General features: G+C 37.6%; 1 protein-coding gene across 3 annotated transcripts in view; it reads right to left on the bottom strand.

The window, feature by feature from the left end:
* cbfa2t2 (CBFA2/RUNX1 partner transcriptional co-repressor 2) overlaps positions 1-17,737 on the bottom strand; it is a 40,400-nt gene extending 22,663 nt beyond the window's left edge. For 2 of the 3 annotated variants that reach the window (XM_073870533.1, XM_073870532.1), the window contains exon 1: positions 17,631-17,737. In XM_073870533.1, the coding sequence (XP_073726634.1) occupies positions 17,631-17,658 (28 nt within the window). In that variant the 5' untranslated portion in view covers positions 17,659-17,737. Of the gene's footprint in view, positions 1-3,953; positions 4,234-17,630 lie in introns of those variants that run through there. The other variant, XM_073870534.1, reaches the window with a different exon arrangement.
* Between the last annotated feature and the right edge of the window lie 9,083 nt (positions 17,738-26,820).

Below are 26,820 nucleotides of genomic sequence, written 5' to 3' on the forward strand. Positions count from 1 at the left end.
AACTTGTATATTACACTTTTTTATTTTAGGTACACTTGGGTAAATTAAAACAGAACCCATCTATAATTTTCAAATGCATACAATTTTGTTAAATACAAAATGAATGCTGAAAAAAGTCAAAACAGTCGCATTCCTTGATCAAACAGGATCAGGTTATTAAAAATATATATAGATTCAGGGCCTTTGAGAATCGATTTTTAATCCACCACGTTTTTTGTCCAGCTTTAGATATTTGTTTGCTTGTTTTTTCACTTATATTTATTTATTTTTTGTAACATAAATAGAGCGCAGTAATGTTGTAATACTGTAATAAAATAGAGATGCGCCGATATATCGGCCACTAATCGGTATCGGATGATAGTTTAAAAATGATGGCCGATATAACCTGTCAATCAAAAAATTACAATGAATTTGAGCTCTGTGTATAGAAAATGTAAAGAAACATCACATCACTACATTATTTATGGTCATTTTATTAATAAATAACATTCAGAAAATTCAATCTTTAGAATTTGGTAAATATATCCACCAAACTATCGGCATCGGTAGATATCAGACTGAATAATTAGCCATGGGCATCCGTGCATCTCTACAAAAACTAAATAAATAAAAACAAAATTAACAAACAAACAAACTTCATTAGGGGATCTTTGTAAAGTGAATTGGGTCAGGTTGTGTGAACAAAAGGTCAGAGAGACTGAAGCTTATGCCACATTTATCTGAAATATTGGTCAAGCAACATCCGGTGAAGTGATATCCGGTGTGTGTGTGTGTGTGTGTGTGTGTGTGTCTGTGTGTGTGTGTATGTGTGTGTGTGTGTGTGTGTGTGTGTGTAGTCTCGCTCATCAATAGCTTTATCCACTCAATGAATTGTTGCCCTTCTGACCTCAGTGGGACTGATAATTGATTGTCTGACTAATCAATCACTCAGCAGCTGCTCTGATTGGCTCATTCAGCTTCATTATATTAAGACTGCATCACATGATAACAGACTGTTGAAATATTCATATGAAATGATCACAGGGCTGCTGAAGCTCTCAACACTGATCTTTCCTCTGTGTAGTTTAGTAGTCGAAACCATCCAACTGCATTCAGTCCTTATATTAAACACGTGCCAAAACTTAGAGGAATTTGTACAGTATATACCATGGTACTTTAGTAGCACAACAGCACTATGTACCACTTTAGTAGTTTCACATGAGAGCCACATTTATTCCCCAATTGCTGGATGTTGAGATTAAACGACTCTATCTAGAACGCTCCGGGGCTCTCATGGGACCCCAGTTAGGACCAGAAAGTGCCATCAGGGGTCATTGAGCCTCAGCCACCCATCGCTACGACTTCATAGTGTGCTATGATGTCCAACAGACCCTTATTACCCGGCCACACAGGAGGTCAAAGGTTTTAACGGCAAGCCATTGGGAGAATGAGGGACAATGGTTTGATTGAGCGCGGGCCACACACACAAACCTCCGTCAGACGAAACAGTTAAACGGTTGTTTTAGTGCTAATCGCTTGGATCAATCGCTGTCTTGATGACACGACGACAGTTAGCGTAGCTTTGGCTAATCTAGAACTTCCTGAATGTGACCTCAGCAGCTGCTCTATGGATGTGTCTGTGTGGCTGCTAAAAGCTACTGTGACAGTATTGTAGTATGGTGATAGTATCAGTTATATTTCTTGGATTTGTTTTGTGACGGTCCTGTAAACTACGATGATATGCTGCTTGGAATCCTTTTTATTTATTATTTGGAAAATCTGGGCATGGATTAATAAAGGATCATAACCTAGCCAGGGTTCCCACACCTTAGTTAACTTCAAAATCAAGGACCTTTCAAGGACTTTCCAGATCCAATACCCTCAAATTCAATGTGGGGACACATTTCCCGTGAGAGCAAAGTTACATCGTGTTACCTTTTAAGATACATTGTTACAGTTCACTTTTGAGGGAACTCGCGCTGCGTCACTGCGGTGACACTTTGGGGACGCCTCCAGGGTTAAGTGCGTCTGAATGTGTATATAATATTCAACCAATGGTGAGGCTTAATGACAAAGACAGGGTGACGCGGGAGCCAGGAAGTATATCTGAAATATTGCCAAAGACGGCGTTACACGGACGCAAAAAAAACATGGTACTAGATGTCTAAAAAAACATGTTAGTACTATGGTACTGTAACGTGGTACTTCCATAGTTATTTTTGTTGAAACATACTAGGCAAAGTATTTAAGTACACCATTAAAACTGTGTTGAAATAAAAAGTGCCATGGAAGTAAAAAACGCTGAAGAAGATCAAGCCTACAGAAGAAACACACCCACACACGCTATACTGTCAGTGTGATGTTGTGCAGTTGTGTTTTCTGGTGTGTCTGTCAGATCTTAGCTGTAGATTGTGTTAAGGTGATGTTGAGCAGACCTGCAGAAACACCCAACACTCAAAGACACACATTAGTCTCTGAACACAGTACGACATCCAAAGCAAATCCACCAAAATCTCTTTCATATCTGCTGATTCTGGACAGCAATAAGATGATATGGAGAGAAAATGATCCGGTCTCATCAACAAACCTCAACCGTTTTTACCACATTCTCAGATTTGCAAAGTGTATGATTTCAAACATTTCTTCTCAAATTCATCCAACCATGAATGATCTGAGTATTTGTGCTATCCACGTTCATTTTATACTTCTATACTTTTACTGTATGTCAACAAAGTTCTTGCTTAGGAGAAATAAAAATAGACAAATGAGAAGACCAGCAGACAATGCTGACACTTTAAAGAGACAGTATTGCTCACGTTTCTCTTTCATAAAACCTACATTTCTCTATATTTTCAAGTTTATTCAATAGTTAGAAAGTCTAACACACACACACACACACACACACACACAAACCTCTCCATCCTCTCCTCCAGCTGGCATCTTATCACAGCTCTACATTCTGAAGTGTTTGCCACGTGGATTTGGTGTGAACGTTCACACACCTTATCATGATTTATCATTATTTTAAAGTTTAACTCTTATATTTCATGATTATTACATAAATACAATATTCAAATATTATAAAAATAATTTTTTTTAAACAAAAGTATTGCACAAAAAATCGACAGAAATATCCCTCCACACTCCAAGAAAAGATGTGTTCATTTTTTAAACATACATGTCATCTTTGGCTTAAAATAAAACACAAGTTGTGTTAAAAGTAACACAAAATATGTTGTTTTAATAATAACGCAGAGATTTCTGTATTATAAGACAACAAATTTAGTGTGATTTTGTTGTTTTTAACACATCCCTTTTAAGATAGATACAGACAGATAGACAGACAGATAGACAGATAGATAGACAGATAGATAGACAGATAGATAGACAGATAGATAGACAGATAGATAGACAGATAGATAGACAGATAGATAGATAGATAGATAGATAGATAGATAGATAGATAGATAGATAGATAGATAGATAGATAGATAGATAGATAGATAGATAGATAGATAGATAGATAGATAGATAGATAGATAGATAGATAGATAGATAGATATAGTTATTGGACAGAACACGTTTCTGTGTTAAAAATGACCCAAATAATGGGTTGTTTTAACCCAACTGCTGGGTTGTTTCAACATGGTTTATCTATCTATCTATCTATCTATCTATCTATCTATCTATCTATCTATCTATCTATCTATCTATCTATCTATCTATCTATCTATCTATCTATCTATCTATCTCTCTTAAAACGAATGTGTTAAAAACAACACAATCACACTAAATGCATTGATAGATAGAGACTAGTGTAGGTACAAACGCAACGATCCCATAGCTGCAGTCAGTCTATATGCACAAAGCTTTGCATACAAGCATGCAGAAAACATCCAGACAAAATCCGGAGAAACCTGAACCTCCACAAACCGAGAGCTGAAAGATTTCAAACACACATGAAGCTCACTCACCTCTTCTCAGTGACGATTCACTCTCGCTCGTGTCTTATTCCAAACAATGTAAATCACTTTCCTTTGGTCTGTTTGTACCTCTCTCTCTCTCTCTCTCTCTCTCTCTCTGTGTGTCTCATATGTGAGGCATGTGTCTTAAACTCCCTCACATATGTGAGTTGTGCAGTCTGAATCCTTCCTCCTGCCAGTGAGACACAGATGGATTCCAGATGGGATCAGGGATTTAGAAAGTCTTCCACGCCTCCATCTCTCTCTCTCTCTCTCTCTCTCTCTTTCACAGTCTGCTGCATATCAATAGTCTCTCTCTCGCTCTCTCTGTTAGTGCTGTCTGCAGGACTGATGTCACTCCCCGGGTCACGCCCACTTTATGGCTTCTGGCCAATCACCTGATGAGCTATTGAATGCATCGAGGCAGGGAAGGTTGCTCATTAACATAACTAACTGCTCTGGCAGTCAAAGGCTAAACACAGTAAATGCCAAGTGATGGGTTGAGAGGGATTAAGTTATCCATAACACCTCACGCTACTAGTCTGACTTATTTACAACTTAAGGTGCTGGTGCTCGAATCCCTACTGAATATTTACATAGTTCGGGAGATTCATTCATGCTTTTGCTAACTTTGTCTCAGATGTTTCTCATAAATCCCAAGAGGGAAATAAATTTAACACAAATGAGGCAATTGCTGACACACAGTTTATGTATCCACTCAGTAACGCTTTAAAAAAAATATACACTCAAAAAAAGGGTTTAAATGACCTTTTTCTAGATTAAATAAAGTCATTGATTTGAGGAGTGAATCAGTTACTGTAAGAGATCTACGGCTGCAGTCATAGTTAACAGAATTAACACATTTGGTGAGATTACATTTTTTATTTGTTAACGCAAAACGTCTCTGGTTACGTATGTAACCCTTATTCCCGGAGAAGGGAACGAGACGCTGCGTCTCCCTCGCATACCTCCTGCGTACCTGTTAAGCCGTCTTCGGCAATATTTCAGATAGCGGGGGCATTTTATAGGTCACCTTTTATACTTCCTGGCTCCCACGGCACCCCGCCGGTGACATCACGCCCCATCATTGGTTGAATTTGATATACACATTCAGACGCACTTACGCCTGGAGGTGTTCCCACAGTGTCTTTATGGTGACGCAGCGCGAGTTCCCTCGAAAGGAAACCAAGAAGCCATAGCCAAACTGTGAGCTTATAAATAATGCATAAAAAATCTTGCTGATAATTCATCATGTTAAGCAACAGACCAATATATCATCCTACACTTAATTTCTTTTTTAATAATCTTGAATTTACAATTCATTTTAAACTTTCTTGACTAGCCAGGAGTTGCTATAAATTATAAAAATAAAGTTGTATTAGCTTAAGTAACTTAAATATTTTTTCAATTCATAGCAACTTATCACTAGTCAAGAAAGTTTACATTAATTGTAAATTCAACTTAAAAATGTAAGCGCAACAAGGAATTTTACAGTGGAATTGACCGATTAACCAATGTGGTCCAATTGTTTTATGTCTGTATCAATATAATATCATCACACCAACTGTGAACGTTTAAACATCTCAAATATCACATGAGAGGTAGAAAGAGTGATGTGAATGTGCTTTGCATCCAACTGAGTGCATGAATGTGAACACCAGCTCAACTTCATTTGCATTTAAATACAATCTATAAAAACACTACACGCATGTGAAAAGAGTGAGAGTGTCCATTACACCACATACAGAGAGACGCTAGAAGACTCTACAGTAGTGAAATGTTGACTACATTTACACATCTGGCAGATACTTTTATCCAAAGTGCATTACAAGCGACACATTTTTATCAGTATGTGTGCATGGGTTCAAACCCATGACCTTTTGCACAGCTTACCTAATGCTCTACCAATGAGCTATACAGGAGTAATGTATAGAAATGCTTACTACATTTACATTAATAAATTTGGCTGACGCTCTTATCCAAAGCGAGTTTCCCCATACGACCAAAAATAAATTTTTCTGGCCTATATATGCTAAATAAATTTGTAGAAAGTAAAACTTAATATATTTAGTTTTAACCTTCATATATGAGAATATATTTTGAAATGTATTTCAGGAGGGGCAACAAATACATTCCTAATTTTTCAACTCATTCCAAAAAATACATTCACCTGGCCAAAATATTTGTATAAAATGTATATGCATGCATGAAATATTAAATTATAAGTTAATTTTTGCAGTTAAAAATATATTTCATTTTTCTTCCATTGCGATGTAAATATAAATGCTTTAAAATATATTTATTTTTAAAATATATAGCTACAAAATATTGCCAAAAATGTATTTTTTGGCCATTTTTTGTATATTTTAAAATATATTCAAATAATATTTGAAAATATATATTTTTGGCGTATGGGACATTGCATTACAAGCCAAATGAAGAGTTCGGATGCAAAAGCTGCTAAACGCCACCTGCGTCAAACATGAAATAATGATTGTAACTAAATGCTCCCGACACGTACTATACACATTCATCAAAAACTTTCCATCAAATCCGCTTAATCCCACCCTCAGGCCATTCAGAAATACAGTTTTTAGGCAGAATCCATTAAAGGTGCAGTGAGTAATTTTTGCGTTTTTTCTAGTGGTGAGGTTGCAAATTGCAACCAACGGTTCAGTTCACTGCCCACCCATCACTTTTGAAACACATAGAGAGGCTACGGTAGCCCCCACTGGAAAACGTGTCATCGTCGGAGACAACTTAGTAAAAAAGTTTGTCAGTTTCTGTAGAAAGTGGCGGCACAAAATGGCGACTTCCACATAAGGGACCCCGGTGTAGATGAAAAAGTCTCATTCTAAGGTAATAAAAACAAAATGGTTCATTATAAAAAGGTCTTAATACACCCCTAATGATATAGTTTTGTATATTATTTTGCATTTCTGTCAAGAGATTCTTCTAAAATTTACACACTGCACCTTTAAGAGTCTGGTTCTTTTGGTTAGCAAAAAAACATCAAAAAACATAGTTAAACCATGATTACTGTAGTAAACATGTTTAAAGGGATAGTTTACCCAAAAATGAAAATTTGTAAGCCCCATTCACTTCCATAGTAGAAAAAAAGAATACTATGGAAGTGAATGGGGCTCACAAACATTCCTCAAAATATCTTCACTCTTGTTGAACTATAGTGAACTATAGTTTCACTATAGTTTCAAATCCACATTCAATCTGCTCCACACCAAAATCTCTTTCCAACCACTTCTCCATGTCTCTCCCTCTGTGTGTGTGTGTGTGTGTGTGTGTGTGTGTGTGTGTGTGTGTGTGTTTGTAGTGGCATTCCTCGGCCCGACTCTCGGCTCCAGTGTGTCTGGCCCGCTGCACGCCTGGGAGCCATTAGTTTAAGTAAAGCCCGACACACACATGAACTCACAGACGGGGTGTGTTTGTGTGTGATTTGGGAGAGAGTGCATGAAATCGTGTGTGTGTGTGTGTGTGTGTGTGTGTAGGAAGGGGTTTACTTTGGGTACTATAATCCCATGATAGCAGTTTTACCTGGCACAGTACCTTTGACACAATACTGAAAGGAATTTACACAAAATGAGCCATTAAAACCATTTAGACTTGTGACGTTAATAAACAGAGACGAAGTGCTATGACTTTAATGTGAGCTTACTAGCATCACTACACTTGGTTAGTTCATCCCCAACACTTGTGTGTCCATCTGTATGTGCAGTTTGTGTACACACAAGTCTGTACTTACAATTTATTTGAGTCGTGTCACGAGCTCTCTGGCAACTTTACCCTAAAGTTTCCAGTACTGGAGCCAAAAGGTGAGACGACACGTCGCACACACAAACACTTTATATATACCGTGATATAAGCGAACCGTAATACAGTAACTGTACACATTACCGACACGAAAACATGATGTGACCGTCACGTTTGTTAATGCTATTATTTGACTTCAAGTTTGTCCCCTTGAGTAAATTAGTAAACAAAAACTATAACAGGGCTGTGTTTGAAATTAAATACAGTCATACTGTGAAAAAGTCACATGACCTTACTGCAGTGCATTTCATGTTAAAGGGCCGGTCACACTAGACTTTTCAATCCATTGCCTTTAATTTATATGCATGCGAATGCATCAGACCGGAAACGCAAGCTTGTGCGACGGTATTTTGCATGTATTTTTATATTTTGCATGTGCGAATTCCAATCGCGTGGAGCGTTGTGATCTTTCTCTCTACTGAAATGCACAAATGGACAAAGCCAAAGACCGCATCCCGTCCGACAAATATTTGCATGCTGTGTGACCGCGGCTTTAGTCCTGCATGTTAGGGTAGTGACACACCAAACCGATGCCAGCATAGTAGGGCATCTTACATTGCCCATATGTGTTGGCAGCGTCTGAGTCCAAAGTTGCGCTGGCACACCAAATGTTCGGCAGACAAAAATATCACGTCGTTGTGCGGCTGCGTAAGACAACTTTCCATACCAGCAGGTGGCAGTAGTTCCAAAGCGGAAGTGACTCCAGTGATACAAAACATAAACAAAGCAGCTCTCGCTTACCATTTTCACATAAATCTCACTCACCACAGACGAATTTGTGATAGATCTGTATTGTATAACGGGTCGTATCTTTTTTAAAATATTCACGTATTTGACAAATATTTGCATGCTCAAAGTGTGACCGCAGCTTTAGTCCTGAATGTTAGGGTAGTGACACACCAAACCGATGCCAACATAGTAGAGCATCTCACATTGCCCGTGTGTTGGCAGCGTATGGGTCCAGAGTCGCACTGGCACACCAAATGTACGGCAGACAAATATCACATCAGTTGTGCGCCTGCGTGAGATAACTTTTCGTACCAGCAGGTGGCAGTAGTTGGTATTTATTACTCAAAACGGAAGTGACTCCAAAGATACAAAACATAAACAAAGCAGCTCTCGCTTACCATTTTCACATAAATCTCGCTCACCACAGACGAATTTGTGATAGATCTGTTTTGTATAATGAGTCGTATCTTTTTAAAATATTCACGTATTTGAATGAGAAATGCAAAAATAAGAGCATCCTTGCGCGTTCCCTCCTGACTTCGTCGTTTGCTTGCTTCATCATTTCCATTTATGATCCGACTCCTATACAAGCGCCACTGCCGATTCAACAGTGAATAGCCAAAAAATAGGGTTAGTGTGTACCGTGCTTTAAACTTACAAGTCTGATCAAATAATTAAATCGCCATGAAACGGAAGTGGCACTTGTCTTATTTTCCACGTGGTGAATGAAATGGGGTGAAAAATTAGGGGTGGACCTGAATTTGTCCATTGAAAACTGATTGGATGGTCTGAAGTTGGGTCATGTTGCTAATCGCTGCGATCTTTTCCCAAGCTCCGCCCACCTGCCACACCATATGACCGGAAGTAAAGAGAGATCGTTTCGAGGAGGGGAGGAGACAGAGAGAAGCACACACTGCTCCATACCGAAGAGGTCAAATCCAAAACCAGATCTGGTGAAGTGTAAACAAGCTCCAGACTATATTTAAACTTTCTGTTGGTTATAAACACAAAACATACACACAGCCTCATTTCATTTACAAATAATCAATATACGTGACACCAAAAGTATGAAGACACTTAAACTTCATGTAGAAATGTCCGAAAATCATTTGATTACATAACAAAACACCTTCATGCACTAAATATCACCTTAAACCCTGCTGCGTTCTTAAAGAAGACAGAATGTAAAGTAATCACTTGATGTTGATATCTAACGCCGTGACATTCAGGCAGTTTAATAAGCGCCTCTGGTGTCCAAATGCTCAGGTGTATGGTAGATGATTTTTAATGCCCTGTGCCTCATTGGTTGCTTAATCTTTCCCCCGAGTTATCTGTGCTTTCAGAATGAATCGAATCTGGAGTTTGTTGATGATATCGAAGTAGGATGAAAGCACAGGAAAGAAAACACGCCTGTATTGGGTATATTTTTCCCACAAAACACAGGAAGGACAATGTAAGCACTTGGGAAGATACAAAGAGCTTGATGTGTTTGAACGTCACACGCTTAAGGAAAACTAATACACGACGACAAAAGTGCATGATGCATACTGTGCAATATATTCTGCATACTTTTAAATGTCAAACAAAGGGAACCTGATATTATGATTATAACCAATATCAATATGTTCAGTGGGAAAACTGCTTGAAAACAGGGGGTGAAGATTGTTTTGGGCAGCGTATGTTGCTTGTCATGTCTCTCGCTCTCTTTCACCACACCTGTGTTTTATTCTGAACTCTCAATCCGTTTTTGGACGACCTCGAGGCAAGAGAGCAGCTGTGTTATTGGCACACACACAGAGTCATACACACCTGTGTTTGCAGGTGGTTCTCTTGCTATATGAGATAACACCTGGAGAGAGACAGAGAGAGAGAGAGAGAGAGAGAGAGAGAGAGAAAGAAAGAGAGAGAGAGAGAGAGAGAGAGAGAAAGAGAGAGAGAGAGAGAGAGAGAGAGAGAGGGGATCAAACCCACGGGGCTCTAAACTCTGTAAACTAAGGACTTAATTATAGTTGTGCAGATAAGAGAGCGAAAGGAGATATCACTGTGTTGTGTGTGTGTGTGTGTGTGTGTGCGTGTGTGTGTGTGTGTGTGTGTGTGTGTAGGCATGCATTCCCTGAGGTTGGATTGCAGGATCTGTTCTGGCTTGTAGGGATTTTTATTCCCACAATCCCTCTGGCATGTTTACTAGCGTTGGGATGTCCGGGGTAACGTCAGGGAAGAAGCTTACTACACTGTATACTGCCTACTACTTTCACACCAAGCTATTTAAAAAAATATTTGATTTATTTATTCGTGTTCAGGGACACGATTTTCCACTTTTTTCATGTCATTAAGCACAAATGTCTTTTTCGTGTCACTCAGCACAAATTTCTATAAATCGTTTTTCATGTCCGTTTCATGACTTTCTTTTTCATGTCATTTTATGTATTGTTTTCTCATTTTTTTTTCTTTAAATCATTGTCAGTTGGGGTTAGATTTGGGGTTTGGGTTAGGATGTAATTTTGATTTCTAAATGTTTCTTCCGATTGTTTAACTATTGTCGCTTGGGGTTGGGGTTAGATTAGGGGAACTGAAAAGCCGCACCGGAGTATAAGCCGCATCATTTAAAAATGCGTCATTAAGATGTAATAACATATATAAGTCGCAGTGGACTATAAGTCGCGTTTATTTAGAAAAGTATTTCACAAAATCCAAGCCAAAGAACAGACATTTAATCTGGAAAGGCGAGTTATTCAACTAAACAATAGCAGACAGAACAGCAGTCTAAATAAATGTCTGTATGTTAAAGTAATATTATCAGTTATTTAAACGATAAACCATAACATACAGAACTTACCTGGAAGGTTGAATAGGCTAAATTAACCGAACAAGCCAATTAGCATGAAGTTCGCAGATTTGTCATTCCACATTACTGAATCCATTGAATTACATAAATACTGAAGCAGCGTACAGCGGACTCTTGCGGCTGTAGACAGTAATGATGTCTCTTGCCTCATAAATGTCAAAAATAATTCATACTGACTTACAAGGCGCACCTGACTATAAGACGCAGCACCAGCCAAGTTATGAAAAAAAACGTGACTTATAGTCCAAAAAATACGGTACATAAAATGACACAAAAAATAAAGTCGTGCCACAGACACAAAAACTATTTATAGAAATTTGTGCTCATTGATGCGAAAAAGAGCAGATAATCATGTCCATGAATGAACACTACTAAATAAATCAAAAATTTCATGACTATAACACAAAATGCCTTGAGTTTGGGTTGTTTATACACAGTGTGATTATTTTGCATTTTAAAAACAATAAAAAAAAAAACTTCTTGCAGTCTGATCAAATAATGAGTCAAGAAAGACATAAAAATCATTTGTCACAAGGTCAGGTTGAGCGCATTGCATTGTGGGATCAAGTGTTCTGCTCTCATGATAGACAAACAATGACTTCAAAGGCTGATATATTCAGAGAAGTTCATGGGAGAAAAATGATAGCTGCTAAACTACAAATACAGAAAAAGAGAATCTCATTCATTCATTCATAAGCACAACTGGCGACTTTCTTTTACATAAGCAATCTATAGTGGATCACTGAATGGTGACAGACATTCAGTTTAATGTGACTGTATGGCCTGAAGCCTGGGAAACACTGTGAACACACATACATCAGGTCTCAATGTCAACGCTCTGCTGAGGTTCTCACAGTCTGCACTCAATGACATTTTGATCCTTTTTTATAGTTCACCGACCACTGACAGCAGCAAAACAGCTGGCTTTCCCATCAACCAGAGATAGAGATAGATATTGAGAGAGAGACAGAGTAAATGCATAAAATGTTGTTTTTACTTCCATTCACTATGGAAGTGAATGGTGCCCCAGATCAATTTGAACATTTTTCAAAAGGTCTTAATTTGTGTTTATCAGAACAAAGAAATGTAAAACTTTGTAACAACTTCATGGGGAGAAAATGATGTTAGGATTTCCATTTTTGGTGAATTATCCCTTTAACAAACGCAACTTTATTGTAAATATTGCTAACCCACATAGAACCCATACAGTCTTGTTTTGAGGAAGGGGTTTGTGTGTGTGTATAAATGGTGGGGGTCTTTAAAAGCTTGATGGTGTGATAAGCTTCTTTCACAAGCTTTTAAACTCTCCTCCCTCGGATAGACTCCATGACTGCGTCTTTGTCCTTCTTTATACTCTCACCGCTGGAGAAAGCAGCAGACGGTTCAGAGCCAATCAGCCGTACCGAAACAAACCCACCAATCACACGCACTCAAAACTCCAAACATCAGGATGCTTCTGCTCATTCATCTCTTGTTTCCAAAGCGTCTTTTAGGCTCAGCTGGCCGAGCCGATAACCATCAGCCACTTTGAACCAATCTGACGAACAATTCAAACAAAGACATCACGCATCAACGCTCGAGGGATCTTCAACCCTGCGGGCACGTCTGCTAACAAAAAACAAGCCAAAAGGCCTTTAAAGGAATTTTACACATCCTGAAAGTGAGATTTTCATACTCCACTATAAATATAACACACAAGTTTGAAATAACAAGATGTGCTGGGTATCGATTCAGATGTTTCAGATCATTTCGATTTCGATTCACAAGCTATCAAATCAGGCACACCTCTCGTTCCTTGGTAACATCGCGCAAGGCAAAAAAAAGGGTGACATCTAGTGGAGAAGACTATTAATTAGATTAACGTTAATCTTGCGTTCAGTGTTTGCGGAAATAACATTGGAAAAAATCGATTCATGGCCTGTGAGAATCGATTTTGAATCAACCACGGGGAAAAAAAACGATTAATCGAAAAATAATTTTTTTTGCCCAGCCCTAGTGAGTACGATGAAAGAATTTTCATTTTTGTTATCAGAACTTGGGTTGCAAAATCCAGAAAGTTTTAAGGCTGAAAACTTTCCATGGGAGTTAACAGGAATTAACGGGAATATTTGGGAATTAACGGGAATATATGGAAATGAACGAGAATAAACTGGCAATTATTAAAAAATTGCAAAGTTGTCTATACAGGGAACTTTAAAAAAATCTTGCAGCATAATTTTGTTTAAAACAACATTTGCTGCAGTTTCAAAATTTCCGTAAATTTCCAAATAAGTCCCAAAAAAATCCAATTCGGAATATTTCCAAAACTCCGTAGATTAAGTTCCCATGGAAGGGCCATTTGGCTTGTTTTTCCTTTTGGGAATTAACAGAATACATGGGAATTGATGAGAATACATGGGAATTGATGGGACTATATGGAAATTAACAAGAATAAACTGGCAATTATTAAAAAATTGCAAAGTTGTCTATACAGGGAACTTTAAAAAAATCTTGCAGCATAATTTTGTTTAAAACAACATTTGCTGCAGTTTCAAAATTTCCGTAAATTTTCAAATAAGTCCCCAAAAAAATCCAAATCGGAATATTTCCAAAACTCCGTAGATTAAGTTCCCATGGAAAGTTTTTTACTGGAAACTTTCTGTCCCTTTGCAACCCTAATCTGAACAGAGCCAAAGCTCATCAGGTTAACTAAAAGCCAAATTTTATGATTGGAGCCAGCCATCGGCATATATGGAAATCTGGAATGGAGTTTCTTTAAACAAGGGTCAGAGACTCGCCTCCTGGAGGTCCAGTCTCATAATAATCCATGTCTCCAGCAAACTGACATTCTGGGCAACAATCACTCGCCGGCGGTGAGAGCTCTGCTCGCTCTGGAGCCACGACATCTGGATTCAATCTTCCTCGGTCTGTCCACACAGCGGTGGGCGACGAGAAACATCTGGCCGAGCTGATGACAATTACTGCGTTGTGTTTGCCTTCGTAGATAATCCGTCCAACACACACATGCACACAAACCCAGGACTGCGAACATGCGGCCTGCTGAGCAGCTAAACAGAAGAACGAGGTCAATCGCATTCAGAGTCTTCGTGTTTAACTTTATTAACAAACCTACTCTCCACCAATGCAAACGTTGTACTTTGAGGATAGCTACAGTATGGATCGTGCGGTCACCATTTACTTTATTATGACTGCGACTCATGTTGTTTGGTTAATAGTTAATAGGACACAGCGGTGATCTTTGCTGCTTTAAGGAGAGAACCGTGGAGCCGATGCGGGTCATGAGTGCTGTTGCCTGGGGCTCGCTTAAACGCTAACAGCTGCTAAAACCAGAGATGAGATCCATACTTCATACCCTGCTCTCATACTCTCTCTTTCTGACGTGCACAAACTCTCCCACGCGACCCAAGCGCCGCGTTGCCAGCGCTGGAGACCCCAGCAGTAAGAGCCAAGACCAATTAAAGTGCTAATTCAAACCTGAAGGGCCCTTTTGTCCTGAGTTTCCTTTCTTCGAATCAGAGGATAGGAATCTAACCACCCCCAACTCCAACAAACACACAAACTTCATCTCTTTCAAGAACACCGGCCAAAGCTGAAGGAAAATTAGCCGAAAGTCCAAAAGCCTCCATGCAAGAGGTTGAAATTTGTTCAGATGCACAAACGCAGAAAATTTCCTTGACATTAGGGCTGCACAACGATTAATCATTTGCAGAATAAAAGTGTTTGTTTACATCATATATGTGTGTTATGTGTATAAGAATTCTGTATATATAAATACAAACACATGCATGTATATATTAAGAAATTACTTCTATATAAATACTTAGTATATAAATATTTTCTTTCTTAAAGTTATACATGCATGTGTGCAGTGTATTTATATATAAATAATTATACACAGTACACATGCACATACTGACAAAAACTTTTATTCTGCAAATGATTAGTTGTGATTAAGCGTTATGCAGCCCTACTTGACACAAATAAATAACTAAGTATGATAGTGCTACCATAGTTTATCTGTATTAACCACTGTGAGGCCTAAAACATTAAGAGGCTACAACAAAGAAACATATTTACATTATTTGTCAGATACGTATATCCAATTACAGTGGCTATACTTTTTTTATTAGTATGTAAGACTATATTTAGGTGTTTTATAGCTAAATAAAAAAATTATCTGCCTTAAAATGCATGAATACAGTGATTACTCAGTAATTATTTAATGTAATTTTCACTGTGGTGGTTCTGTGTAAAGAAATTGTGATGATAACTGGAGTAAGTGGAGAGTACATGGCCTGTGACGCCATCTTGTGGTGCAAACCAACATCACATTAAAGAGATAGTTCACCCAAAAATGAAAATGTTGTCATCATTTTCTCATCCTCATGTTGTTCTAAACCTTTATACGTTTATTTTTTCTGATTTTGATCACAAAAGAAGAGATTTTAATAAATAATGGTAAGCACACAACTGATTGTAACCATTGACATCCATAGTTGGAATATTTGTTTTCGTACTAAGAAAGTCAACAAGTACAATCAGCTGTGTGCTTACCATCATCTGACACTCACAAATAGACAACCTGTACACACACACACACACACACACACACACACACACAGGTTTCCATGTTTTGTGGGGACATTCCTTAGACGTAATGCATTTTATACCATACAAACTGTATATTCTATTCCCCTTACCTACCCCATTCCCTAACCCCAACCATCACAGAAACCCTTCTGCTACTTCACATTTTAATAAACATCATTTTGTTTGATTTATAAGCTTGTTTCCTCATGGGGACGTCAAAATGTCCCCACAAGGTCACAAAAATACTGGTATTCCTATCTTTGTGGGGACAATTGGTCCCCACAGCGTGATAATTACCAGGTACACACACACACACACACACAATAAACTCCAGATTATGTAAATATTTGATGACAAGACATTAAATCCTTCAGTGAGACAGGCGTGAGTCTCCGGACCCTCAGACAGATTAAAACACACAGTTTACCATTATAACCACACTAACACAACCCTACCATCTGGTAATATCATAATACGCTACAGTATTTTTGGTTAATGGTTGCACTTTTAATGACATTCATGACTACTAAACTCATATCGTTACTGTAATGACACTGTGATCTTTGAAAACCTACAGTAAAGGTAAACCATCATCAAAAATACCATGATAGTACTATGGTAATTTTTCCTCTTGTGTTTTCAAACACATGTTTAATCTGACAATGTTTTTCAGACATTCTGTTTGGATGCGTGAACATTTGTGATGTTTTAAAAACGTGATTACTTTAAAACGTTATTTGAAGGTTAGCATGATGTTCCTGCAACATTCTTTCTTTCCACGTATTATCAACACAACATTCTGGAAACGTTATAAATATATTTTACAAAAAGGTTAGGAACAACAATTGTATAATTTTGAGGACGTTCTTCACATATTATTAACATCATAAAGATGTTTAATAGTCGTTTGCATAAGGAACGTTACCTGTCAGGTGGGTTTCTGACGACTGTTTAGAATCAGAACTAATCACCACGATTCGCGAATAATTGAAACTTACAAGTCGGTTCTTTCGTTGAACATGCGAGCAAAACGGTGTGAATGAATGGTTCGCGATTCAGTTTGAATCACTCTGACGCACTTTTACTGACTGAATCGTTTGCAGCAGTTTATCACAATAAAAACAGTAACGGATTATTTTAAAAGACAGAGAAGAACCAAACTAACACTGGAGGAAGTTTACCATCGACCTTAAACCATCATATGATCCTGTCCTTCTTCAGAGATAAACTCAACACAACTTGCGCATGACCGTAATCTTGTAATAACCACCACATTTATGAACATATAAATTAGTATACATGCATATTACCATACAGACATAGACCGTAGACATCGTATGATACAATTACTATACAATGACACTGTCACTTTACGATGTTTCAATTTAAGGTGATTTTGCACTGAATGCCACATCTCAAAAAGCATTTTAAATAAACTATCAGTCAATAATAAACTAGTAAACATAAGCATGTGGTTAAAGGTTTAGATGACAGCAGCACGTTGGTTAAATTCAAATGAAATACTAAAGAAAATGTGACGATGCTTCTCTGTCAACACTACTGACGTTATTTCGACAAACACGTGCATTTATATTAGCTGACACACGTGTTGGTCATGATGCTTTGTTAAGATTTGTTTCTTATCACACAACATCAGTCTGTAATAAAAAATAAACAACAAACACTCGTGCACTTACACTGAGAAGACACTGGAAGCCCGACCATACTCCTCACGCGCCGCTCACGTGTGTGTCTGTGTCTGTTTGTTCTTTCTTCACCTCTCTCTCTCTCTCTCTCTCTCTCTCTCTCTGTGTGTGTGTGTGCGCCGGGGGTCCACAGGAGGTGGAGCTTATATATTAATTTACCATTGATTCAAATGACTTCTTATGGAACAACATGACAACCCATACCTAAAAAAAGAGTTTTAATATATGGTAAATACATTTTGTAGAAAGTAAGGCTTAATTAAATATTTAGTTTTAACCTTTATATATATTAGCATATATTTCAAAATGTATTTCATGGGCAACAAATACATTTCTAATTTTACAACCCATATGGCAAAAAATATATATTTTTCCTGGCCAAAATATTAAAGTTTGTATAAAAAGTATAAAATGTATAAGTATGTATAAAATGTCAAATTATAAGTACACTCACCTAAAAGATTATTAGGAACACCTGTTCAATTTCAAATGCAATTAAATAATTTATTGAATGCAATTAAATACCTTAGGGGTGTGGTCCTGGTCAAGACAATCTCCTAAATGGGAAAGAAAGGGGATTTAAGCGATTTTGAGCATGGCATGTTTGTTGGTGCCAGATGGGCCAGTCTGAGTATTTAAAAATCTCCTCAGTTACTGGGATTTTCATGCACAACCATTTCTAAGGTTTACAAAGAATGGTGTGAAAAGGGAAAAACATTCAGTATGCGGCAGTCCTGTGGGCGAAAATGTCTTGTTGATGCTAGAGGTCAGAGGAGAATGAGCCGACTGATTCAAGCTGATAGAAGACCAACTTTGACTGAAATAACCACTCGCTACAACCCAGGTAGGCAGCAAAGCATATGTGAAGCCACAACACGCAACATCTTGAGGCGGGTACACTGAAAAAAATGATTATGGCCCCAATTAAATGAAGCACAATTCAATTTAGCTAGTTTTAATTATTTTATTTCAGTTTTTGATTTTAATTAGTATATATTAATAGGTTTTAAGCGAATTATATGTGCTTTAAATCCAAGTCATTATAATTTATTTAATTCAGTTTAAAAAAATAGTTTGGTTCTTTGCGCATGCGCACAAATGCCCATTTTCCCTGGTGCTAAAAGGAGTTTCCAGTCAGGTTCACGGTGACGGTGGGAAAGGAAGACGGGATATTTCAGCCCCGGAGTTTTGCTCAGTCGGTCTATTTGCACAGTAAGTAATATTTCATGTAATACAGCACCTTTTTTTTTACCGTGAATATTTTTATATACTTAAAATACGCCGTTTATAAGATAGCTCCTCCAGGCAGAGTGCTGGAGGCAATCCCAGGCGTGACGATATAAGTTAAACAAATACCACACGACTCCGAGAGCGAAATTGCTTTTATACAACAGTTCGACGGCACATGTTTGAAAAACGAAAACTAGAAAACAACAACAGAGTTATTTTAAAAGCCTCTTTGTTTGGGAACTACTTTCTTCCGCCACGGATTTCACTCGGCTGTTTTGAATCTCATATCAAGTCGTTTCTTAATATTAGCGTTTCTTTGTCACAAGATGTAGTTTCAAGATTAGTTCAGTCGAGAATATATATGTATAATATTCAAATATGCAGTCGATAAGTTAAGAGAGCGCCTGTTTGAACGTTTGCTTAAGGAAGCTTCGGTACGTGAGAACCAGAGAGCGGACGTCAGTGTTCACTCGCCCCGCTGACCACCGCCCTCTCTGGGCTACATCTCTGACGGAATTCCCTGGCTCTGATGTTGGCCTTGTCTGTTATTAACTCGCTTATTATTAGACTTTGTGCTTGTCAGTACTATATAAAAGTTTTTTTTAAAGTGTCAGAGAGATGTTTTTGCATGCTGCTTATATATCAGTGGCGATATCTCATAACATGTTTTAATATTCACGTCACAATAAATTCGTTATCAATTGTCCAAATTTAAAAGCTGCAGTGCTTACCTGCAGTTCCACTATGTTTTCGCTTTCTCGGAGTTGCTTACACACACACACACACACACACACACATATATATATATATCTGTATATATACACACACAAAGTGCCCTTCATAAATATTGGGATATGTTATTATATATGTAAAAATGTATTTCAGTGTATTTCAGGGCCAAATATAATGGGACAGTTCGCTTAAAAGTTGTTTTATGGACGTGAATTGTGTACATGATGTGTGTTTACAGCCACAGCGTCCAAATGCCAAACTTCAACTTTAGATCACAACATGCTTCATATATGAGGAAATTATTTAACAAATACAAAATGCATGTCCATTACAGCTCAACTGTCCCATTACGTTTGGCCCATTTAAACGACTGTAATTCCTAAAGACAAATTGGAATTTGTGAATACCCTCTAAATACAGCTCAAAGTGTGCACTCTGTCCCAATATTAATGGAGGGCACTGTATAATATATGGGCAACAGGGGTGTCATAGTTTTTGTAATTACCCTTGCCTGTAGACTTCAGAACATTCTCTAATAACAGCTTATTTTTATTTAAATGTAGGACAGTCAACAAGATGACTTATTGAAAGACCTGGAAAACATCACCATGGACATATGTGTAATCAAAAAGAAAGAAGGTGTTCTTGGCGACTATGACGATATTGGAATCGTTGTTGGAGTGATGATTCTTGAGCAGCTCAAATCTGTGGCACAAGCCTGCATTGATGCTGGGTACAATCTATGTGCTTAATTTGGCGTACCCCAAAGAACTAAAATACTACTTTTTTGACATGTTTTAGAAATTCATTATGCAGATGGATTCTAAAGCTCTCCCCAAAAATTCAAGGACTGAAAAACGTTTTAAAGGTGCAGTGTGTAAATTTAAGTGGCATCTAGTGGTGAGGTTGCGAGTTGCAACCAACGGCTTAGTCCATGGCTCACTTCTCGCTTTTGAAACACATAGAGAAGGACAAACATGTCATCGTTGGAGACAACTTAGCAAAAAAATGGCAGCACAAAATGGCGACTTCCATGTAAGGGGACCCTCGGTGTATGTAGATGAAAAGGTCTTGTTCTAAGGCAATAAACACATAACAGCCTCTTTTGCACTATCGGGCCTGTGCGAGCCAGGGCTTCAAACGGGCCTCACGGAGCCAATAGCCTAAGACCTCCAGCTGTGTAGCCAAAATCACGACGCGTTTGCATTGTCAAGCCAATAGCGCCGCAGCGCTTCAGAAAACCCCGCCCTTAATACGCCTACCTGGATGTAACGTCACACAACTCCGCCTGTTTTACCGTGAGGAAGTCACTTCAATCTGACAGGAGACGGGAGTGAGATCGCATCATCATACAACAAACATAAAGAACATAACTGAGGCGGCTGTTTGCACGGTGAAAGCCAAGATGAGAAGATAGAGATGTTTGCTCCATCCGCGGTGTTACTCTTGAAGTTTATGTTGGCTGCACACGAGCGATCTCACGACAAGACAATATCAGATCAATAAGCATGGGTAAACTTTATGAAGTAGGATAATTACAAATAAAGCGTTCATCTACCTAATGTGCCATTATATACAATATTTTAAAGAATATAACGAGTCCTAGTTTTACATTTATGTAAAATAATCTTTTTTTAAAATACAGGTATGCACGTGTGTCTAAATATGTAACGTAAGTTTGTAATTATAGTTCTATGGCGATGTAAACATACATTATAAGAGGTGTGATATCTTTAATCATGAAAACGTTAATAGTTGAGCATCACATGAAACACAAGGTAACTGTCTAATAGCTATTTCAATAATGTGTCAATCTATAAACACTTTTGTCTATAAAGAACTGCCTCAAATAGCTGAATAGAACTGAAAATCACTTTACTTGCATCTCAAAAATCAAAACGTTTGAGAAATCATTAGAAAATGTACTCGTTAAGAATCAACTCTGAATATACTCACATGTATTTAAAAAGCTATGTTACAGTGGTTAAGTTAATGATGGTTATATTTACCATTTTGTGTCATCTTACCATTTCTGTGTTTCAGATGTGATTATTAAGCAATCATTTTCAATAAACTGACAAGCAGCCGTAGTAATAACGCGGTAATTTATTTACATAGCCTATGAAGTTTATATCAGTGCACAAACAGTGTATTTAAAGACATCTTCTCCGGACGGATTTCAACATCCATGGCTCCTGTCGTCTCATCATCATCATCATCTTCGTTTCATCTCCTGCTCTTGCATCTGTTGCTGTATCATCTCTCATATACAAAATAAAAACTCCTGGATGACAAACTGAAAGCTTTACGTTGCCATTTTTCTGTAAAACGGACACAAAAGAAAGCAGCACATGTGACGTTTTGTATAAAGGGTTTGTAAATACACACATACAGTATACCGACATATAAAGTTTGCTACATTCATATAAGAGTTTAATTAATCTCCAAAAGACCAGAAAGCATGGCTATGACTATAATAAGACCATGGTTACTTTTTCTAAGGGCTGACTAAAAATTCAACAGAGATGACACTATAACACAAAAAACACAACAAACACCCATGTAAGACACTTCTGCAATCGTTATTTGTATTTTAAGTGTTTTGTATGCAAACGTAATGTAGCATTTGTATTTGTATTTTAAGTGTTTTGTATGCAAACGTTATGTAGCATGTTAACTCACCGACTGTAGATACCATGGTGACTCGATCGCTTTAATACATGGAGTGATGGACGATGAAATGATGATTCAACACACATCTTTAATTTCTCAGCACTGTTGCACTTTAAACACTTTGTTCTGTGCCCGAAACTGTATAAACTTCTCCCGAACCGGTAGCGGTGTGCGCCGGATCCTTAGCATGGCGTTTTCGGCGTTTTAATGCGTTTTTTTTTTTTTTTTTTTACATATGCAGATCATTTTCTTCAGCCCGAAGTACAAATATAGCAGGCATCTTCTGTGAAACAGTCAATTACTGGTGATCCCGGTTATATTTAAAGTTTTAAATCTGCAGACAGATGGATGCGCATCTTGCCAGAGACTCAGATAAACTCCGCCTTAGACCTTTACCACTCCCATAGCCCCGAGAAGCCCGCTTTGGCCCAACGATTTCGGCGGGCCAGAAAAGCGGGGCCTTAAGCACCAACGAAGCACCAGTGAAGCACGATCATGCCCCGGAAGTGACAATGCAAACGCGACAGGCCTCGGCAGGCACTGGCACGCCCGCTTGAAGCCCGATAGTGCAAACACGGCTAACGGTTCATTATGAAAGGTCTTTATACACCCCTGATAATATAGTTTTGTATATTATTTTGCATTTCTGTCAAAAGATCCTTCTAAAAATTTCACACTGCACCTTTAATACTGAAATTTTGTAGGAGACATGTATGTGCATGCTCAGCATGAAATGTTAGTCCAGATGTCACAGTCTACTCTGTTTATCATTTAAGACCTGGGAATCCGTAGTTTTAAACATTTTAATAATGCTTTTAATGATTCATAACTGTTGTCTGTAAAAATGTAACACTTTTTTTTAAATAATTATTGTGCAATGTGTGAAGTCGGCACTACTGTTTTTGACTTTTGTGCTGTTTTATTGATTCACAAACATTGTGGCCTCTTTTCATCTGTGTTTTTTTTATTTTATATTTTGTGAATGTGCAGTGAGCACTTGTTTTAAACACTTGTACACACAAAGAAATTGTTATTGTACATTTGCTGACATTAAAAAATAACATTAAACTTACCACTTGGTGTATTTGCAAAGCCATAAGGGTCATTTTTATATATTGTTTTTAAGGTTAGTGATTGCAAACAATTTCCTTAAAAATGTTGAAAGTTAGTCAATGAAATGTGTTTATTTAAATGTAGCTAAAATAAATTGATTGCAACCACTTACCTTAAAAAAAAATATTAAATTCAATTAATAATTTTTTCATCAGTCATAAATAAATAATATACGAGAATGTAGCATAATTAAATATGGCAGAAATTACTACGCTTTTTTATACCAGGGTTACTAAATAAAATTGATTAAGTTCAACACATTTTTTTGTTTAAATGTAGCTTAAATAAATTTATTGCAACCGCTTACCTTAAAAAAATTGATTAAATTGAATGAATCATTTTTTTCAGTGTACCACTCATCTCCACTACTAATAGGAAAAAGAGGCTACAATTTGCACGAGCTTACCAAAATTGGACAGTTGAAGACTGGAAAAATGTTGCCTGGTCTGATGAGTCTCAATTTCTGTTAAGACATTCAGATGGTAGAGTCAGAATTTGGCGTAAACAGAATGAGAACATGGATCCATCATGCCTTGTTACCACTGTGCAGGCTGCTGGTGGTGGTGTAATGGTGTGGGGGATGTTTTCATGTAGTTCTGAAGGCGAAAGGGGGTCAAACACAGTATTAGTATGGTGTTCCTAATAATCCTTTAGGTGAGTGTATTTTTGCAGTTGAAAATATATTTAATTTTAATCTTTTCAAACCTATTATGTTTACAGGTTTGTAAGTTTTCCAATTATTTAAAATACATTTATTTTTAAATTATAATTGAAAATATATTTGTTGCCTTATAGGAATGATACCTAGTAATTATTTGACAAATCTTTTTGGCTGCGCTTGTAAACTTTGTGTTCTTTGTGCTTTGTGTGCATTAAACATAACTTTTTAAACAATCATAAAACATATTAAAAAATGAAACAAAAAAGCTGAAAGTAGACTATACCCAAAAAAAATCCCTCCAAATTGTTTTGTGGTAGCCCTTGCTCACAAAAAGGTTGAAGACCCCTGGTCTAGATCAGAGAAAAATGAAATTAGGCATCCAACAGAAATGCATTAATAGACTAATAACAGAAATGACAAAAAACTTGATTTAAATGAAGGTTCCCCTGTTAAAAAATCTATTCAGTAAATGTAAAATGTATTTAGTATGTTAACAGTATGTATCTGTGTATACAAAAAAAGATAATTTTATATATTTGTAAAGTAACCATCATAACAAGGAATGTAAATCCAGTCTTAATGTGATACATGTACTGGGGTCCTTGCTCCTCCTCTCTATCCATTAAGGGGTCCTTGGTCTGAAAAAGGTTGAAGAACTCTAGATTTTAAATACGTCAGTGCCCTGAAAACACTGAAAAAAGATGTATTTCTTTATTCTAGATCACACATTCAACATTTTGAAGTGAGGCAAACAGATGAGTGATAGTTACAGGATATTTGCATAAACACTCAAACAGAGGCAGGTGTTTGTAACTGCACAATGATGTGTGGTTAATGACCCATATAATCCATGTAAGATTTACCCAATTACCCATTCATGTAAAAAAACAGGCACTGCAGGGAAAAAATAACCTTTCTTACATGTACATGATGGTACATTTACACGTTTGGCCGACACGTTAGACTTACATGGCATCCAATGTGTTTTCCCTGGGAATCGAACCCACAAACTTAATGCAATGTTCTACCAATTGAACTACAGGAACTTCTTCCTAAACCTGATTTCAAGAATGCAATTTATATAATTTTTTATAATTATTTTGACTATACAGTATCAAGAAACGTTGTCATGACATGGCTGCTGTAAAAGCACATTATATTAACATGACTCTATAAGGTCTAAATCATTCAGCATCAGTATCTTGGTCTCCATCCATGAAGTCTGTACATTGTTCATGTCTATAACAGGATGATACCCTGCCCCCAAACTCTCCACCCCCCCACACACACACTCACACATGCCACGCGTTCTTTTCTTGCGTCCCCTCACGAGTCGCCACCTGCTCGTGTGTGTGCGACACAGCTGCTGACCGGCAAGAACAATTTAACACCCACCCATCGTCCTGGAGTGAAGAGGGATTCTCCTCCTCCTCCTCCTCTGGGAGCCGTTTTATCAATGATGCTCTTTCCTCATACCTGCTGCATTTGTGTCTACTAATGGTTAGTCAATATCATAATGTCTGATATTCTGCTTGAATAACTTTTCTTTTATCCAGACAGCAGACAACTCTGGGCCAGAACTGCATCAGATCTGCACCGAAGTCAGCAGTTGCGGTGCAAATCCAGCATGAAATTGTCTGCTGTCTGGGTATTATTTGGCTGTTTGCGCGCTGAAATTGGTGCTTGGAGACATTTGGAAAATCTGGGCATGGATTAAAAGGGATCATGACATAACCTCCTAGATGCACTGTCACCTAGTCACAGGAGTGGAAGCGCTGACAGTGCTTTTGCTTATATTAAATTATGTTTATTTTAGGCCGTTTGATGACCATTGATCATGGAGGATACATATTTTTTGTAAATAATTCATCAGAGGAAGGGATTTAAAGACCAGAGGGGGATTAATCCCCCCGTCCCACCCAGCAAATCACACCGTGGTCATTGATAACAAATAATAAATATCAATGCAAAAGTTGTTTATTTTAAATGCAGCACATGCACACATCAGGCAAGCAAAATGACAAAAACTTGTTTTAAGTAATAAAACAATAGATGTGCTAAAAATAGTGCTTAGTTGTGCCAAAGGTCATGGGTTCGAACCCAGGGCACCCACATACTGATAAAAAATGTATATCTTGCAAAGCATCCACTAAATGCATAAATGTAAATAAAGACAGATATTGTGGTTGTCAAATGTTAGTAAATAGTTAATGTGATAAACTACACCTGTGGTTACTTGAGGAGAAATGCAATATCTTATTTGTAATGTAGAAGCATGCGTTATTTCATGCTTTGAAATAACAATTATCATAAAAGCGCTATGCAAATAAATGCAAATTAAAAATGACTTCATCACACTTAGGGTCAAGCTCCTTTTAACTCTGACAATAAATGTAAAATTCTAGTTTGTGATGTAATGCAATGATATTTTGTCCGGGGAAGATGAGACAGTGACACCGTTTCATTCTCGGTTTCACTGCTATTGTTTTAAATCAGCAAGACTTTGAAGATTCAGACAAATGTAATGAAAGGCCGTTGCAGACAGACAGAGCTGTAAGTGTGCCGTCTATACACACAGCCTCTGTATGACACCCATCAGGTCTTTGTCATGATAATTAGTAACGGGCAAATGAAGCAGCGTTTTTGAGAGGGTGAGCATGTGTTACATCAACAAAGACAGGCATGAATTAGGCAGAGTGACACAAGTTACCCTGCTGATATGACTCGTGGCAACGTGTGTTTGTGTGTGACAGCTGGGCTTGTGTCTCAGTC

This window comes from Misgurnus anguillicaudatus, chromosome 8 (genome assembly GCF_027580225.2).
Source record: "Misgurnus anguillicaudatus chromosome 8, ASM2758022v2, whole genome shotgun sequence".
NCBI classification, from domain to species: Eukaryota; Metazoa; Chordata; class Actinopteri; order Cypriniformes; family Cobitidae; genus Misgurnus; species Misgurnus anguillicaudatus.